Raw genomic sequence first — 19,554 nt, forward strand, 5'->3', positions numbered from 1 at the left:
ACAATACTTATAATATTATTATGTATAGATAGATTAATTTTTTTCGGAATGAATATTATTATAATTTAATTTAATATTGTAATGTGACCTTTTAAAATATTATTATTTGGAGTATATAAAAGTGACACATGTCATCTTCTTTAATAATCGGATGTGAAACAGTTTTGCTAATACTGTAATCAATATAAATTCCATGACATTTGTATATAAATATAGATATAATTTTTAATATTTAATTTTTATTAGTACTAGATTTTTGTCCGTCCATGAAAAAATAGATTTCAATAGCAACGATATTAAAGTTTAAACAAAATATTATATATAAGACTTTTTAAAATTGTATAACTAAATATAATAAACAATTTATATAAATTTATATTGTATTAGGTAAGTTATATTGTATTTTATATGTTTAACTAACTGAGTTAGTAAAGATCAATTAGGTAACTTTAGTAAAAAAAGTTATCTTTATTTTTTATATAATAATAAAATATACTTTGATTTTGTTACAAATATTTGAATTATTTTCTAAACAATCTTATGAATTTGAAAACTATTCATCTTAATCATTGAATCATAATTCATAAATAAAAGTGTAGATTTGAAAACTCAATTAAGGGTCACGTGCCTTTAAAGAAGAGAGGTTTGATACTATTGTAATTATTTTCTAAATACACATCTTAATTAACATTTATTTTATGTTTATTTGTCTTGCATTTATGATAAGTCGGTAACCATTGACATGCATAAATGGTGTATCCAATGCTTATCAAGACACAAAATTGCTAATCAATCCAAATATAATAGAAGATATTCATACATAGAAAAGTGTGTATTCATCTTTTAAAAGTGTGTGCTTTGTTTTTCTAATGATTTTTTTACTTATATCTTATTTACACTACTAATTTTATTCAAATAAAACAAAAAACTTAAACTTAAACTCAATTAAAAATTAAAATAAAATAAATTTTTTAAAAATTTGATATATATAAAATAAAATAACATCTCAAACAAAACCTAAATATCTAAAAGTAAAATATTCTTGGATACTCGTACAAATTGTTTTATAAACATGTGTAAAATTATTTAATGAAGTAAATACATACAAATTATATTCTAAAAACTCACTTCAATTTGAAAAAAAAAATAAAACTTACATATGTAATTAAAATATTTAAGTTTAATCGTTATACATTAATTACATAAAATAATTTCACATTAATATTTAATCATAATCTATAATTTGTTTTGTAATTTTTTTTATAAAATTAATTTACATTTGATAATAGATTTCTTATATTTACTTATGAAATTAATAATTATACAGTGTCGCCATAAATGAATTTTAGACAAGAAAAAATCATTCCTTATATATCAATGTAAAATTATTTTATCGACTATGCATTAATTCGTAAATTTATTTAGTAAATAAATATATAAATAAATATCGCCACATATAAAAATGTGGATTTGTTGTTTTTGTTACTCTTTCAATCCACAAACTTCTCCCAAAAAAAAAAAATAGTAAATTAATAAATAAATAAATCTAAAAAGTATAAATTGATATATTTATATTCATTTGTTAATTTGTATTTCTGAGAAGAGATCGACGAAGTTCCTTCCGACAAACAAAGGTTCGCATCATATCTCAAATCTCAAATTTTCAATTTGTTTTTTCGTTTTTTAATTCTTTTTAATATTTTCGTTTTCTTCTATATTTTTCAACCATTGACATGCATAAATGGTGTATCCAATGCTTATCAAGACACAAAATTGCTAATCAATCCAAATATAATAGAAGATATTCATACATAGAAAAGTGTGTATTCATCTTTTAAAAGTGTGTGCTTTGTTTTTCTAATGATTTTTTTACTTATATCTTATTTACACTACTAATTTTATTCAAATAAAACAAAAAACTTAAACTTAAACTCAATTAAAAATTAAAATAAAATAAATTTTTTAAAAATTTGATATATATAAAATAAAATAACATCTCAAACAAAACCTAAATATCTAAAAGTAAAATATTCTTGGATACTCGTACAAATTGTTTTATAAACATGTGTAAAATTATTTAATGAAGTAAATACATACAAATTATATTCTAAAAACTCACTTCAATTTGAAAAAAAAAATAAAACTTACATATGTAATTAAAATATTTAAGTTTAATCGTTATACATTAATTACATAAAATAATTTCACATTAATATTTAATCATAATCTATAATTTGTTTTGTAATTTTTTTTATAAAATTAATTTACATTTGATAATAGATTTCTTATATTTACTTATGAAATTAATAATTATACAGTGTCGCCATAAATGAATTTTAGACAAGAAAAAATCATTCCTTATATATCAATGTAAAATTATTTTATCGACTATGCATTAATTCGTAAATTTATTTAGTAAATAAATATATAAATAAATATCGCCACATATAAAAATGTGGATTTGTTGTTTTTGTTACTCTTTCAATCCACAAACTTCTCCCAAAAAAAAAAAATAGTAAATTAATAAATAAATAAATCTAAAAAGTATAAATTGATATATTTATATTCATTTGTTAATTTGTATTTCTGAGAAGAGATCGACGAAGTTCCTTCCGACAAACAAAGGTTCGCATCATATCTCAAATCTCAAATTTTCAATTTGTTTTTTCGTTTTTTAATTCTTTTTAATATTTTCGTTTTCTTCTATATTTTTCTCTCATCCAGATCTATAAATTATTATGAAATTGTTACAAATTGATGATCGTTGTGGAAATTAAACGAAAATTCTTGATGAACTTGAGAAATTATCATTAAAAAAAATTCCTCTGTTGATTTTGTATCATACCAGAGGTTATTCTTCCGGAACCCTAATTTTTTGGTTGTGTGTATGTTATAAAAGGAAATTTTGGATGAATTTGGCAAAATTGTTCAATTTTTATTTTTATTTCCTTGATTTCATTTGTGTTATTTTGGAGGATATTCTGTTGGAACCCTAATTTCTGAGTTGTTTTAAGTTATTATTTTCAATTTCTATATTTGCCTTATTTTCAAAGGGTTCATTGGAACAATAGATAATTAGTTAATTTGCTAATTATGATTTTATTATGCTTTTGCAATTACTAAATCGTGATAGTTGCTTAATAACACAGGGATCCTAGTTAGTTATAAACTTAAAATCTTAACTATTTTGAAATGATAGGCAGGTTAAGGTGGTTACTGAATTTCCTTTAACTGAATTTCCTATTTCAGAAGGAATATATTTTGATGTTATAACTCTGGATTTGTTAATGTATTCCTAGATATAACTTGCGAACACGCTTTTTTTTTTCTTTTCTGAAAAGCAAGTAGGATTGTTTCTGTCACCCATATATATTCCCACTTGTTTGTTAGAAAGATTATACTAGCATGTTACAATTTTAAATTTGTTGATGTATTTATGTGTGTGTAACATACTAGCAAGTGGGAGTGCGTGCGTGTGTATGTATATGAATATGACATGGGCACACACAACTTTTGAACTCAAGTGTTGTCGTAGACACTGTAATGTTAGGTGCCTCTGATTTTCTATTTCTTTTAATCTCTTGATATGATAGGTTCTACAACTTCTAGTTGGTCCAAACATGTCTCATCGCCAGGAGGGTGATGCTGAATATTTTGCGGATGAATACGAAATGGAAGACATAGAAGATGATATTGATGGTGAATCTATTAATAGAGAGGCGGGCGATGTCGAGTCTGATGTTGATGAATATGATTACTCGGTTTGTAACACGCTGTTTCTTATGTTTTTACAATTTTTGCTGTGTTGTGAATATTTATATGATGTACATTAACATCTTTTATTGTACAATAACTCATTTTCAATTCATGGAGGTGTCAACTTATCCTCCTCCTAATTAAATAATTCATCAAGCAAATGTAAACTGTATACATTTTATATTTATCATTCTATGAGTAATATTGTAATTGTGGTGGCAGAGTAGTAAAGCGGAAGACACCACAGCTGCTCAAGCTAGAAGAGGACAAGACATCCAGGGGATTCCATGGGACAGCCTTAGTATCACCAGAGAAAGGTATCGGCAAACTAGGCTTGAGCAATACAAGAATTATGAAAATATTCCTCATTCAGGGGACAAGTCAGGGAAGGTAAAAAGTTGATGCCTTTTCTTTTTGATATTTCAGAGAAAAAAAATTCTTTGATCACGTCATTGGTCATAACTTACCTATTTATTGTTATATATTACAAATAGGATTGTAAAAGTACAGAAAAAGAATACTCATTTTATGAGTTCAGGAGAAATTCAAGATCAGTGAAATCAACAATTCTTCATTTTCAGGTAAGCTGTATCTACTCTAGTTTCTATAATGGTTTAAGGGTGCACTCTTCGTTTTATATAAATTTACAACATAGATCAGCTTATTAATGTCAGTAAAATACTAAAGGTAGGGTCAAACTTTAAGTGAAGTTTGAAAAATATTGGTACTTTATGTACCATATGTTGAATTTGATAGCAAAAGTAGACAGAGAAGGAAAGTACTCTAGAATTAGATCACTCACAGACAATGTTTTGCAGACAAATAATTAATACAATGCTTTTAAGAATAAATTTAATATTTTGTTGTTTGATTAAAAAAATATACTTTCATTAATATCCATACATCATTTATCAAACCACATTATGTAGCGAATAGTCCAACTGTCCAGTTAAAAAAAAAAAAAATAGTCCAACCATCTATTTATTATATAATTTTTTTTATCAATAAAGGCTATTTATTATATGAACCGCCACCATAAATTTTGATCATTTATTTATTTATTTATCCTGCCAATGACTACAATTATACGATCAAGAAAGCAGAAAAGACGAAACAGTTGTTTTTCATTGACATAATTCCTCCCGTGAGCAAGTGCAAAACTTAATTCGTTCATATATTCCCCATGACACAAACCATTTCACCTTCATATCAACCTTCCCCCACCTCTCTCTCTGCATCTGTGTGTTTTCCCGCAGCCACTTCATGTGGACTTCAGATGCGCGCACAGAAATAAGGGAAAAAGAAATGGATCGCGAGAAAAAATTATTTGGTTTTAGAGTTTGTGGAGAAACAAAAAAGGCACAGATCCAACTAGGGCTCTCAAAGATGAACTTTGGGGGAAAAAGAAGAGAAAAACTAAAAAAAAAAGGAGTTTAAAGTATTTCTTTCTGGCCAGTTCGAATGGTTTATTTCCGGTTCTTACAGACCACCGACTTTTAACTCTTGATCAGACCGAAATCAACTCTGCTTCCCAGTTTGCTCATAGATAAGCTTATGATAATTGACCACCTTCACATGTTGCATATAAATCCAGTTTAAAAATAGTGTCCTTCACAGTTTATATTACGCCAAAAATGTGTAGTCTGTTCCTGGGATGCAAATCTTGAGCAATTTCTGGCATGGCATAAGCTTTAAAGAGATATGTCTTGCTTGGTTTGACTGATATCTCCTTTTTTATGCTTATGCAGTTGAGGAATTTGGTTTGGGCTACATCAAAGCATGATGTATACCTTATGTCGCAGTTCTCAGTAACACATTGGTCTTCTTTGACTTGCACAAGGTCTGAAGTACTCAATGTTTCAGGACACGTTGCACCATCAGAGGTGAATGTCCCTTTAAATAATATTTTTAATTGAATAGCATGAACTTCTAATTGGTCATTTGCGAAAATTTTATCGGAAAAATTGATCAATCGTGAATCTTCCTTGTTATCAATTTTGATTATCAGAAACATCCTGGAAGTCTATTGGAAGGATTCACACACACTCAAGTTAGTACACTTGCAGTAAAAGATAATCTTCTAGTTGCTGGAGGATTTCAGGGTGAACTCATTTGTAAGGTAAATTGGTTAATTTGCTCATGCTTTTGGATATATATATTTATCTGTTGTGGATAGAGCAGTGGATGTAAATTGTAGTCTTGGACATCCACTATCTGAGGGTTTTGTGTAATATATATTAACAAAATTTAAAGAATGCAATGCACCGCTTGCTTACACAACATGCACACATAAATTGACTTATATGTGGTGATGAGTGAACTTTCTTGGCAATATTTTAAAGGCTTAAATATCTTTTTCATCTCTATAAAGACACTGGTTTTCGCTTTAGTCGCCGTCAAAATCTTTTGTTTGTTTGTGATCTCTGTAATGTCCAAAGTCTCTGCATTTGCTCATCAGCCTCAGTTACAAAAGAGGCTGACATTGCTATTAGGTTCTACATGTGTTTTTTTGGTTATTTTTGCAGATGCTGTAAATATGTCCATCATAGGATTTGTTTTTGGTTTTAGAACCATCAGTTGATATATTTTATCACCTTTGTTATTGGAATGCAGCACCTAGATCGGCCTGGTGTTAGCTTTTGCTCAAGGACTACTTATGATGATAATGCTATCACCAATGCCATTGAGATTTATGCATCTCCTAGGTATTTAGTTTTCCTCTTTAATTGTTTTGTTACATGTACCGTGTTTAACATTCTTGTTTCCTGATTTTTAGCGGCGCAGTTCATTTCACAGCATCAAATAATGATTGTGGAATCAGAGACTTTGATATGGAGAAATTTCAACTTACTAAACATTTTCGTTTTCCCTGGCCAGTGAATGTGAGTCTCATAGATTATGTTCTCATATTTTAATTCTCTATCCCCTCTTAATATTGAAAAGCAGATACTTATGTTCTTTCAGAAGTTGTATTACCATTTCTTTCTACCAAACTACACTGTTGTGCATTAATGAGCAATTTTTGCATTAGGATACATATTGCTTACACATTGGCTGTATGGATCATACTCTTCCGTTCATTTGCTTTCTATTTATTTATTTATTTTTCTATGTTTGCCTTTTTTGCTTTGCTGCAGCATACCTCTCTCAGTCCAGATGGTAAGCTACTTCTGATTGTTGGAGACAATCCTGAAAGTATGCTGGTGGATTCTCAAAATGGAAAGGTAGTACTCTGCTCCCTTTTTGGTCAGACAACCAATCACTTCCTCAATATGTTGTATCGTAACAGATTGTATGATGGAAAATCTTGCTAATCCGAAATTCTTTATTTGCAGAATATTGCTCCATTATCCGGGCATTTAGATTTTTCATTTGCATCATCATGGAATCCTGATGGGGTGACATTTGCTACCGGGAACCAGGACAAAACCTGCCGAATTTGGGACATGCGGAATTTATCCGAGTCAGTGGCAGTGCTGAAGGGAAATCTTGGAGCCATCCGTTCAATCCGGTATACTTCCGATGGACGGTATATGGCTATAGCAGAGCCTGCAGATTTTGTGCATGTATATGACGTTAAAAGTGGTTACGAAAAGGAACAGGAAATAGATTTCTTTGGTGAGATATCCGGAATATCTTTTAGTCCAGACACCGAATCCCTTTTCATTGGGGTTTGGGATCGTACTTATGGAAGCCTTCTTGAATATGGCCGGCGCAGGAATTACTCATACCTCGATTCTATGATTTAGCCGAATATTAAAAAGGATAAGTGACATGACAGTTCAGTGCACTTGAACAGCCTGCTTTACATATCCTTTTGAGGTAGGTTGTTAATGTATAAATTGAGTGTCCTGCAAATGTCCTGAATTTGTAGTTGTTGTAGGGTGTGTTTATACCTGTGTGTGATAAACGAGGGTATGTATAGGAGGGCTAGAAGGTTCTGGTGAAAATGAGATGGAAAGTGTGACTAATCTTCAGATGCTGATTATCATCAGTATGTAATGTAGTAAATTTCTGTATGTGGAAACTCAATATGGCAAAACATATAAATCATGATATTTCATGGTCTTATTATAAGCTCATTGATTGTCTAACTTTTGAGTGGAATAGAGGCAGGGAATAATTCAAAGGAAAACAATGTAGTTTGCATCATATCTCTTAAGTTTTTTCTAAAGAAAAATAGTAACAGACACCTAAAACTATTAAATTGAGGTCAATTAAGTAGACAAATTATGAAGATGCTTAAAATTTGGTTATTCTTTCATTCTAAACCACTGATAAAAAAATCATTTAAGCTGATACAAATGGGGGTGCATGTATACACGAGTACAAGTTTATATTTCTAATTATTGGATTATATTTAGATTATAACTTTTGAGATTTGGATTGGCTACGCAAGATGTCACTAATATTTTAAAATAAACTATTTATTTAGTTGATGTGTGTCAAGTTTTTATGTGTAAGGGAAGACATAAAATTCCTATTTTCAAGTCAAAGCTATATTGATAGATTGACTTTCAAAATAAACATCGAATTGTGTGTCCTTACGATTTTGGTCGATGATAAACATCAAATAATTGATTTGTTGACTTTAAAATGAGTTGTGTGATTTGCATCTAGTGAATTGAATTTGCCAATTACAATAACAGTTCGAATTCATGACTACCTGCAATCTTGGTTCATAAATTTATCAACAAATGTTACTGAAAAATATAAATTTGTTTAAATTTTTTTATTTGAACTGTTTTTAAAGGAGTTTTTATGGTACATCCATAAATTGAAGTGTTTGGCATTTTTTTGGAACTAATGAATTAACGATAATTTTTATGAATAAAAAAACTACTTATCGACTTTTATATTTTAAAAAAAATTATTTTATAAGAAAAAAATTATTTCATTTTTTATAAATATTATATATTTTTTAATTTATATTTTACCTAAAAAATGTTTAATACCCACTGTTATGAGTAATATAAATTCAGAAAAAAATTAAATTTGATTATGTTGACACTTTTGGTAAATAATATTTAATTAATATAATTTTTTATATAATAAAAAATTGTTTTCTTTAAAATAAAATTATTTAACTATTAATTTAAAAACCAAATATACTAATACGTACCAAATCGACACATGTACAATATAATTTCTCTTTTTAAAATATTAGCTTCCCTTATAAGTTAAAATTAGTTTATCTATTTATTTATTAGAAATTATCTTTCTAACTTTTCTTTAAATAACTACATGCTTATTAATTTTCTTTCATTTGTTGGCTTGTATAGTTTGTTAGGTTGAGTTAGGGGTGTCAAACATAGTTGAGACAACTCTCTTTCTCTAGTGCTATTAGCTTTAGATTTTAAAGAAAATAATACTAATTTTCTTTTACCAATAACAAGTAATATAACTTATTTCAATTTAAAAATCCTCACAAATCAAAAGCTTAATTCAAATTTAGCGACTCTTTGTTTTAGTCACATGTATTTTAAAATGTTAATATTATTAAACAAGACACTCTATGTGAAAATTCATATCAACAATTAAAAACCACAAAGTGAAATGAAAAAAAAAAAAATCTGTAATCCAAAACAAACCAATAGAATCAAGCCAAGTCACCACCCAAAATCTTTATTCCATGGTTTGCAAATCACAATCACAAACCACCTTATCTTTCTTTTCCACCACATAATTTCATATACTATATATTATATGATCCCATTTCATATGGACCTATTCCTCTAATCTCTCATTATACTAACAATTTCCAAATTCCAATCTTCACCAAAAAAAAAAAACATGGCAGCCTCAGCCTCATCCATGATATCAACTCACACCTTAACCACCACAATTCAAAAACACCAAACACATAACCTTAAACCATCAAATTTATGTTTCCAAGGTTTCAAACCTTTGACAAGGTCAACAAAAGTCAACACTACTTTCACACCAACAAAAAGATTTTCAAGGGGTGTTGTAAGAGCTGAACTCAATCCTTCACTTGTCATAAGCCTAAGCACTGGCCTCTCCTTATTTTTAGGAAGATTTGTTTTTTTCAATTTTCAAAGAGAAAATGTTGCCAAACAAGGGTTACCTGAACAAAATGGTGTGACACACTTTGAAGCTGGTGACAAACGTGCCAAGGAATATGTTAGCTTGCTTAAATCAAATGACCCTGTTGGTTTTAACCTTGTTGATGTGTTGGCTTGGGGTTCTATAGGTCATATTGTTGCTTATTATATCTTAGCTACTTCTAGCAATGGATATGATCCTAGTTTCTTTGGTTGATTTTTGTGTTGTTGTTGGTACTTTATGTTCCTTTAATTTCAATTTTATTATTTCTTGTTATAAGTATGTAATGTTATGTATAGTTTATTTTTATGAGATATCCAATTAGTTTGGTACCTTGGATTCAATATGTTAATTTGGTTAAATGGAAAATTAAACTTCTCTATATTTAGTTGTCAAATTTTGTTCTATTTTTGCATTATCTTTTTATGTTAAAATTAAAATAAATTTAGCAGTGTTCATAATTATTATTTTTTAATATGTAGATGCGATAATAAATACAATGAAAAATTTACACATATAACTGTGAGATCTTAGATTTAAACATAAAATATCGTATTCAACCGATATTCAACCTAATAAATATTTTGTGGGTTGAATTAAAGTTTAATAACGGAGTGTTCGTAATTAAAGTTGTCAATTTTTATCCGGCACAATGGGCTTATTCGATAAATCCATATTATAGGTTGGGTTGAATTTTATAAATCATAGACCCAAAAACAATTGGGCCATTGGGCCCGTCTGGTTGTTCTGATGGTACATATTGGGCCTCTTTTTTTTTTTTATCATATCTATGAAAAAATAAATAGATTATCTGTGCGATTTGTATTTCAGTTTGCCCTGTTGGCTTCTTTAACCTCCAATACTATTAACTAAAAAAATATATTTGAATTGATTAATCTAGTAATGTTAATTAGAGACTTTTGAGAATATAGAAGTGAGAGAAAAAATTATAATTTGAAAATGCTAATTTTGTTAGTTATTTGAGCTGAAATTTGGTTTGGATAATAGCTCCTATGATCAATAGAAAGTGAAACTTGTCTCTATATTAAATTATGCTAAAAAGGTTTTTAGTCTTTTGTCGATGGTTAAAATTCAGATTATGCCAGGATTTTTATGTTTTTTACCATTTAGATGATATATATTAAAATAATTTTGATAGACAATATAAAAATTATTTTAGTATATATTTTAAAAATCATAAATGATATCTACATTAAATCTTATTTGTGATATATATGTGTAATCAATAAGTTTTATATTTATTTTTGTAAGAACCATAAATTATGTTATTATTTTGCATTTAAAAAGAGTCTCATTTAGTATATATTTTAGTATATATTTTAAAAATCATAAATTATTCTAGTATTGTAAATTTTTTTGTTTAATAATTAAGTTTAATACATTAGCCTTAAAAGTATATTTAATTTTTATTTATTTATATTTGACCCCCTCTTAAAATTATTCATAGCTTCTTGATTGTTTGTAATGTGGTTTTGAGCATTGAGCCATTCGTTTGAGTATCAAATTAGCCATAGAAATGATCGCTTTCTTGATTGTGTTCGAGTTTGATTTCAAGATTTATTCTTAAAGGTTCTTTTTCCAATATTTTCATCTAACATCTTATTTATTTATGAAGTCTCCTATATTTTTAAACTTCTTTATTGACCAGCTTTAAATTTAAAAAAAGATTCATTATATTGATTTATCTGAAAAAAAAATGTGTCATTACTCTTCTTTTGAAGATGTCATTTTCATTTATATTTTTTTTGCTCTTAGTATTTTATTTTATGATGATTTTAGAGGATTTATTTACCTTGTGTAGTTTTTTAGTTTGAATTTGATTTATTATAAATAAAAACTAAAATAATAAAGTGATTGTGTTGGTTTTGGCAAAATGGTTCATAAAATTCTGATTGTGTCAATTTGCATTAACTAGAAATTTTATAGATTTCTTTTCATTTAATTGAGATTATCATACTCCTAAAAAAAGTGAAATTTTGTTGGCTAATAATAAAAGTGAGATTACACTATTTCCTTGCTTCTTTTTACGGAAATAGTATTCCTTTGCTTCATTAAATTAGTTAAATTAAAATAATAAATTAAAAGAAAAGTTAAGAGAATGTGACTTACAAAACAGGTTATACAAATAGTATAAAAATAATTAAAATAAATAAAATATATTGCTTTTTAGGCAAATTAATCTTATCCATATAAATAAAAAACTTTAAAATAAAATCATTAAAATTCAACGTAATACAGCTATCGTTACACAAGCATTAAAACTCTAAATTTTTTTTTTCATTTTTCTAATCAAGTTCTCATTTTTCATTGATTATAGATTTTATGAATTTCTTTTCGAGATTATACTATTTTCTTTGTTTGCTATACTCCTTTTTTAACTGCCAGTAACTATTCATAAATTGTTAATGATCTAAATGATATTAATAGAGACTTAAAAATAAAATTTTAAAATTTTATAAGGAAGAAAAATTTATATAATTCTATATTTATTTTTATACAAAATCATATTTCACAAAATAAATTATAACAAAAAATACATAAATTATGCAGCATATTAAAAAAAAAAATTAATCATATTTAATGTATGTAATCTTAATTCATTAAAAAATTATATATTTATTTTCCTAAAGTAAAAAAAAATTTAATCATTTTAAATATAAAAAATAAAATGATACTTTAGAGATATTATAATAAAATAAAAGATAGGTTATTTTAATTTATGAGACGAGGGATATAAAGTGTGTTTGTAACCTATGGTTTTAGAATAATGTGAGAAGAAATTTGAGTGTATTTGGTATTTGTGAATGCAAGAGAGTGTAAGATTTTAGGAATAAAAATGAGAAATAATGAAAATGAAAATGAAAATCAAAATGAAAATGAAAATCAGTGTGAGAGTGAAGTCACAAACAAAAACCCTTATCCTCCGCCAACTGCTGAATACAATGACCTAATTCATGATCCTAATCTCTTCCATCAAAAGCTTCAATCTTTTCACGATTCATTTGGTACCAAATTAAAGTAAGTTTCTCTAATTTTTTATTTTATTGTTATTTTTTTGGTTTCAATTACACTTTTTTAGTGTTCTTTCTGCTGATTTTTGGTTCTTGATTTTGTGGGTTAGGTTAATTTTTTGCATGAGGGGTAAATTTGTGTGCTTTTTGTGTTTTTCAATGTGTCTTGTTATCTATCACTTGGTTGCTTCTAGAGAGAATTTGCTTGTGATGGTGAAATTTAAAAATTGTAATTTATTCTTTAATATTAATTAATTAATTTAATTTATGGTATAATGAGTTCAGGTGTAGTAGTATGAACTATGAAGTGTAGATGATTAGGAAAATTGTAATTATTTTTCCATGGTTAACAAATCAAGATTCAAATCAAGATTCCGATTTTGAATCGGAAACCTATGTTCCGAACTGTGAATCGAAGCTTATTATAAATTGCAAGGTACATAGTAAAAACAAACAACATACACAAAAATATAGGTTGACGTATTTTCGAACTTGTAGTCCTAAATCAAATGACAAAAGTAAAGTGATTGGCTTCACAAAGTTTGGGTTGCGGTTGCGATTCATTCTAATGAATTGCGACTCGTTGTAGTGAATTGGGATTCATCATAATGAATTAGGATTTGTGTCTAAAATGGATACAGACAACAATTCATGTCAATTGGGTTTAGTTTTGTTTCGAATTGAGGTACGATTTGCATGCATGTATGATTCTGATAACCATGCTTTTCCTTTTTGTGTGTAGGATTCCTACTATAGGGGGAAAGCCACTAGATCTACATCACCTTTTCGTTGAAGTAACATCTCGCGGTGGTGTGGAAAAGGTATTTAGTGTATATTTTTCTCCTAATTGTTAAAAACCAGTCTCCTTGTGTCATGAAACATACTCAATTTCTTTACTCTATTTTTTCCCCATTTTCTTATGATTTGATTCCTATTGACTTTAGATAGGAACAAAGATTAATGATGTATGTGCTTTCAGCAGATTTGATTTTGATTAAACTGATTTTCGCTTTGAAGTTTATGTATGATGCATCTTAGAGATCTTGAAATATTGATTTCTTTCTTTATTACAACTTTTTTACAATGACTCCTCCTAAGCTTTTTCTTAAATTTATGCAGGTGATTGTGGATCGGAAATGGAAGGAAGTGATTATGACGTTCAAGTTCCGAGATACCATAACAAGTGCATCATTCATGGTGCGTAGGTACTATCTATCGTTGCTTTATCACTTTGAGCAAGCGTATTATTTTCGCAAGCAAGTCCCTCCCTCAACACCTGGTCAGTAAAGATACTATCTTTCCCTCCCTCTAATTATGCTGTTTTGAAATGTTCGGTTTTTACGAATGAATGATTTCATATATCCAGATGTTGTGAGTGGGAGTCTTGGCAATAGCTCCACAATCAATAGGGAGGGTGCTTCTATCAACGATTCACCTTTTCAGGGTAAGTCAATGAATCTTTTAAATCTGATTAATGCTTTGATGCTTCAAACATTCATTTGTATCTATATTTCTTTTTACAAAGCAATGCCTCTAGCTTCTTCTTATAATAATAGCAGAGTTCAAGGACACGGCACTGACCCTAACACGTAGACACCGCTAATAATTTAAGAAATGGGTAGTGACAGAAATTAGAATGTAACCCACATGTGTCAGTGTTACATAAATTGTTGTCCAACTAATCGATGTGATAAGGATCTTCTTTCTTATATGCAGTTAGTCCAGCACAGACACTTGGTTCTGCAGTGCATGGAACAATTGATGGGAAATTTGATGGTGGATATATAGTTACAGTGGACCTTGGTTCTGAACAGCTGAAAGGAGTCCTGTATCATGTTCCTAGTAATGTGTCTCAGAGTTCTTACGCTGAAGGTACGCCTCTTTCAAAGAACCGAAAAAAATCAAGATTGGAATTAAGTGATCCATCTCGGCCGAAATCAAATAGGAGTGGTTACAATTTCTTTTTTGCTGAGAATTATGCCAGGCTAAAGCCGTCATTTCACGGGCAAGAGAGAGCAATTGGTAAAAAAATTGGGTTTCTATGGAGCAATCTGACAGACGCAGAAAGACAGGTATAGATGCACACTTTTAACTATCGACATAGTTATGGAATTACTGAAAACATTTATACATTTGATGTCGTAGTTTGTGAATGGAAGTATCATCATAACATCTGTACAAGATTAGAAAGTAGCAGGGGATTTTCTAGTTGTAGCGGTAGTTATCATGTTGTCTTTTTCGGCTCTTGAGATTGCTCACAAAAGCTTTATTGTGTAAATAAAGCTAGTTTGTGTTGTCAACCACATATCGCTGAAAATAGAGTTTTGTTCAAAATCTTCTACACTACAGTGCTATAGCTTTTCTATAGCCTCTATTTCACAAAAATGTGCACTAAATCACCTTTGTTAAAATTCTGCTATGTTATAGCCGCTATTTGACAACATTGAAGCTAACTCTATTTTTGTATTGGCTTCTTAAAAGGATCCCCTGTAGAAATAGTTTATGTATTAGGAGGCTATTTGTGATAAATAACAACTTCTAATTCTACACATGCAAGAATGGCTTCTTAGTTCTATATGAAATATTTAGTTGGGCTATAATTGTAAGGACTAACTTTTAGTTATAATTTTTTTTAGAGAAAAAGTTGTATGCTAACTAAAGTTCCAAAATATATTTGCATGTCAAAAACATAACATAGAAATGAAACTGTCCTTATATGTTTGAACTAATATTTTGTGGTTATTTATCTCAAAGACGTTTTCGTACTATTTTTTGTTAATATAATGCAGGTTTATCAAGAGAAAGGGTTGAGAGATAAAGAAAGATACAGGATTGAAATGTTGAAGTACAAATCAAACAATTCAATATCTGAATAGACTCTTTTATATAGAATTCTCAGACTGCCATTTCATATAACTCCACCTTTTGTTCTTTGCTTTTAGAAGGGTAGTTTTTTGACAACTCTGGTGTAAAGTATGGTGAATAATTTTGCAAAACATCTTTTAGTAGTTCATTTTGTTGTAGCTTTTTCTAAAATCATGGATCTTTCCTTCAATTTATGCCCCTTATTTTTAGGTCTGCAGTATCAGTGAATGGTTGTCTTAGCCAATGTTGTCAATTGCAGGTAGTGAAAAATAGCGGTTTGTTCAACCTACGCTATGCTGTAGTGCTAGAGTACCACAATAGCAGATATTTGACAACATTTTGTACTCACTGGTCTTAGCACTGAGAAGCTATGCAGCATAGTTCAAGTTTTGCTCATACTAACATTGCTTGTTAAGATTTTTAAGAAAACTAGAATCTACAAAAAATTAAAAAAGATGGCAAGACCAAAGTAAAGCTTTATAAAATTCATTTAGCTATTTAAAAAGAACATATGATTTGTATTATCTAAGACTAACATATAATTATGAAATGGCTGCAAATCATTCAGGGTTGGGTTTATTACAAATGCATAGCAGAAGATTAACACGTTAGCTGTTATAAGATTAACACACTACAATACTATCGTACCGCTATAACTGTTATTTGACGACACTTTGTATTAAATTTTGACAACATTGATATGAAACTACAAGCTATATAATTCTTATCCACTATTAAAACACTACATCAAGGTTCTAGATATTTAGAAGAGGAATGCTCTGCTCATTCCTGAAAAAGTTTTGAGGATCAAATTTTGTCTTAATTTTTGCCAAGCGCCTAAAGTTTCCCTTAAAATACTTGCTTCCCCAAACACTTGCTTCAGAGTAGCTTGTATTGTTGTCATGCTTGTTGCTACCTAAATCAAGATCCCTATAGTTGAAATATGCAGCTCTTGGTGATTTTGAAACATAAGGAGTCATGTATCTGTAAACCATTTCCATCCACTTTAAATTCTTGTTGGATTCATCAATGGTATTCACTTCCCACTTGACCATATACTGTATATTGTACAAGTATCCCTCTCTATGTGGAAAAGGGATTTCAGATTCTGAAATTTCACTCATTTTTCCACCATAAGGATCCATTATTAGTAATGCTAATGTGTCTTCTTTTAGAAGCATTGTCCAAACACCTTCTAGACTTGTTTCTGATATAGGCTCTTTTACATAATCAGATTTAGCCTTGAATGAGCTTTTGTAGATGGTAGTTCTGTTCAACAAAAATTCTGGTGGGTCCCAATTGTTGTATCCTGCAAAATACAAAACTGATTGAATCCAACTCATTTCAATGCAATCTTTAGCCTGCAACCCCAATTCAGGGAAACTCTCATTCATTATTGGTATTAACTTATCTTTTCCTCCAAGGAAAAGAGAGTTAAAAAAGGCTTGTATTATTTGTTTTGAATTTGAACCATCATTTTGAGCAACTACTCTAATGAAAAGATCTTCATGCAATTTATCTGCTATGTATTGCCACCTATGAAAGAGCTTTTTAGCTCGTTCCTCTACTGTTCGGACGCTGAATACAGTAACGATTGATGGAACTTTAACCAATCTTATCTTCCATGCAAGAACGACTCCGAAACTTGATGCACTACCTCCTCTTATAGCCCAAAAAACATCTTCTCCCATTGATTTTCTATCAAGAATCCTTCCATTTGCATCAATAAGGTAAGCATCAACAACATGGTCAGCTGCTAAACCATATTTCCTCAACAAAGTACCAAACCCTCCTCCACTTATGTGACCACCTATTCCAACACTTGCACATAATCCAGCAGGAAATCCATGAACTTTACTTGCTTTTGAAATTTTATAGTAAAGTTCACCTAATGTTGCACCAGCTTGAATCCAAGCTGTTTCATCGACAAGATTAATTTTGATCGAACGGATTTCGATGAGATCAATCATGATAAAGGGTGTCTTACATAGATAAGATAGCCCTTCGTAGTCGTGGCCGCCACTTCTTACTCTAATCTGAACACCAATCTCTTTGCTGCATAGAATTGCTGCTTGAATTTCTGATTCATGAAAAGGTTTAACAATGAGAAGAGGCTTGTTTGATGAATTTAACCATCTTGGATTTTGTTCCAATGATTCCAAAACTTTTGGATACAATAAAGAGGATGAGTTGAAGACTGTTTTTTCAATGTTTTTAGAATAGTCACCAATTATGGTTAACATGCACTGCATGAAACTCTTGTCAAGTGAAGTAGAAGCTGCATATGAGATTGAAAGAGAAAGAATCATAAACACTACAAGATAATTCATATCTCTTTTATGTTTTTCTTTTCTACCTTGAGGTTGATTTAAGCCATGCATCTTACATACATGCATGCATGTATATATAGAACAAAATTGTTCACTTGAGAAGGTAGAAAATAGAATATTGAAGTAGAGACTACTAAGGATGCTATCAAAGATATTTTCCTTGTGTCCAAAACAACCCAAAAATTAAATAAAAAAAAAGGGGTGGCAGTGATATTTCCAAAGTTGAGAAAAATGATTTGTTTATGTTTACATTATTAACTATTTGTTTGTTGTTTATTTCGTAATTAAGTTTGTCGTTGCTCGTGAATAAAGCTGAAAATGCGTCGACTTAAATTAACTTAATTTTTTAAATAGAATATCATAAATAAAGTTGAAAATGCGTCGACTTAAATCAACTTAATTTTTTAAATAGAATATTACAAGTCAAATTTGATATGAACAAATTCTTAACTCGGATTTTACTTGATTCAAGCCTGTGAGCGACTTGGTTAATCTCTTTGATTTAAACAATCATGTGAATCAAAAGATAAAATAATTTAAATCATGAATATTTCTCATTTATTTTTTTGGTCTATAGAAGAAATGATAATTACCACCATAAATTCATACACAATTGCGAGGTCATAAATTCGAATCCGAGACAAGATATCTAAACTAACAATATCAATATTTATTAGTTGATGTAGAACTTAGACAAATAATAAATATTTCTATTATATGGTTATTTATTTATTTATTTATTTATCATATAAGACCTATATTTTTATAATGTATGTAAGATAATTTTTTTTCTCTTTCATTTTTTATTAAAAAATGCTGATGTGCGGCTAAATATTAGCAATTTCGTGTTTTTTGAATTATTTTATTTTTTGCCTATTTTTAAAAATCTAATTCTATGTTTTAATATATATATATATAATCATTCTCTTCTAATTCTTAGTCTTCAATCCAAAAAATTCAAAGATTTAATTTACTAATTACACTTTCAACAACACCTATTTTTAATAACCAACCATTTAATTACCAAAACCTAAACATATTTAAATTGAATATCCAAAAAAATCTCGAAATTAAAACGTGTTTTCAATTTGAAAAAAGTGGGTTTGCACTTAATGAACAATTGACAATGACAATGAATGAGAATGGAATTCAAACGTGTTTTCCATCTCTTCTCTCACTCAGTTGCTGCTTCATTTTATGCCACAAAAATCACGTCGGTCAACAAGACTTTTTTATTTTGGGGATTTTTAGATTTTCAATTATTTGGTTTTTAGGTTTTGGTGTGGAAGGTATTCATTGAAAGTGTGGTGGGTGGATTAAATCTTTGATTTTTATAGATCAAATATGAAGAGGGAAGAAAATGAAAATTGTTAGAGTTTATATTTTTTTAAAGAAAAAATTTAAAATATAATAAGATTTAGTTTAAATGACAAATGTCCGAAAATTATTAGTCTCATTATCATATTTTAGGTTTGAATTTCGGATATCAAAATATTTACTGTTTC

The 19,554-nt window shown here is 28.9% G+C and overlaps 4 protein-coding genes across 6 annotated transcripts; 3 read left to right on the forward strand and 1 right to left on the reverse strand.

Moving 5' to 3' along the window:
- Positions 1-2,460: 2,460 nt before the first annotated feature.
- On the forward strand, positions 2,461-7,838 carry LOC101488760 (uncharacterized WD repeat-containing protein C2A9.03). Of its 2 annotated transcripts, none has more exons than XM_004499636.4 (10): positions 2,461-2,625; positions 3,594-3,761; positions 3,979-4,146; positions 4,251-4,337; positions 5,505-5,639; positions 5,765-5,875; positions 6,370-6,461; positions 6,533-6,638; positions 6,894-6,980; positions 7,092-7,838. In XM_004499636.4, the coding sequence occupies exons 2-10, from the start codon at positions 3,621-3,623 to the stop codon at positions 7,503-7,505; spliced, it is 1,341 nt and encodes a 446-aa protein (XP_004499693.1). In that variant the 5' UTR covers positions 2,461-2,625; positions 3,594-3,620; the 3' UTR covers positions 7,506-7,838. The 2 variants fall into 2 exon arrangements, with proteins under 2 accessions (XP_004499693.1, XP_073225106.1); XM_073369005.1 differs by lacking the exon at positions 2,461-2,625 and adding an exon at positions 2,829-2,850.
- Positions 7,839-9,478: 1,640 nt separating this feature from the next.
- LOC101488425 (photosystem I reaction center subunit V, chloroplastic) lies at positions 9,479-10,204 on the forward strand. The gene has a single exon (XM_004499635.4). The coding sequence runs from the start codon at positions 9,550-9,552 to the stop codon at positions 10,036-10,038; it is 489 nt and encodes a 162-aa protein (XP_004499692.1). The 5' UTR covers positions 9,479-9,549; the 3' UTR covers positions 10,039-10,204.
- A 2,358-nt stretch (positions 10,205-12,562) lies between these two features.
- On the forward strand, positions 12,563-15,909 carry LOC101515565 (high mobility group B protein 10-like). 2 transcript variants are annotated; one of them, XR_003472742.2, is made up of 7 exons: positions 12,589-12,861; positions 13,597-13,675; positions 13,974-14,133; positions 14,221-14,298; positions 14,571-14,726; positions 14,839-14,926; positions 15,644-15,909. XR_003472742.2 is itself a non-coding variant. In XM_004499634.4 (6 exons), the coding sequence occupies exons 1-6, from the start codon at positions 12,680-12,682 to the stop codon at positions 15,728-15,730; spliced, it is 942 nt and encodes a 313-aa protein (XP_004499691.3). In that variant the 5' UTR covers positions 12,563-12,679; the 3' UTR covers positions 15,731-15,909. The 2 variants fall into 2 exon arrangements, 1 of the variants encoding a protein (XP_004499691.3); XM_004499634.4 differs by having other exon boundaries at positions 12,563-12,861; positions 14,571-14,926.
- Positions 15,910-16,260: 351 nt separating this feature from the next.
- On the reverse strand, positions 16,261-18,166 carry LOC101492215 (berberine bridge enzyme-like 22). Its single transcript, XM_004499645.4, has one exon. The coding sequence runs from the start codon at positions 18,113-18,115 to the stop codon at positions 16,475-16,477; it is 1,641 nt and encodes a 546-aa protein (XP_004499702.2). The 5' UTR covers positions 18,116-18,166; the 3' UTR covers positions 16,261-16,474.
- Positions 18,167-19,554: the final 1,388 nt, after the last annotated feature.

The sequence above is a fragment of the Cicer arietinum genome, chromosome 5, assembly GCF_000331145.2.
Source record: "Cicer arietinum cultivar CDC Frontier isolate Library 1 chromosome 5, Cicar.CDCFrontier_v2.0, whole genome shotgun sequence".
Classification (NCBI taxonomy): domain Eukaryota; kingdom Viridiplantae; phylum Streptophyta; class Magnoliopsida; order Fabales; family Fabaceae; genus Cicer; species Cicer arietinum.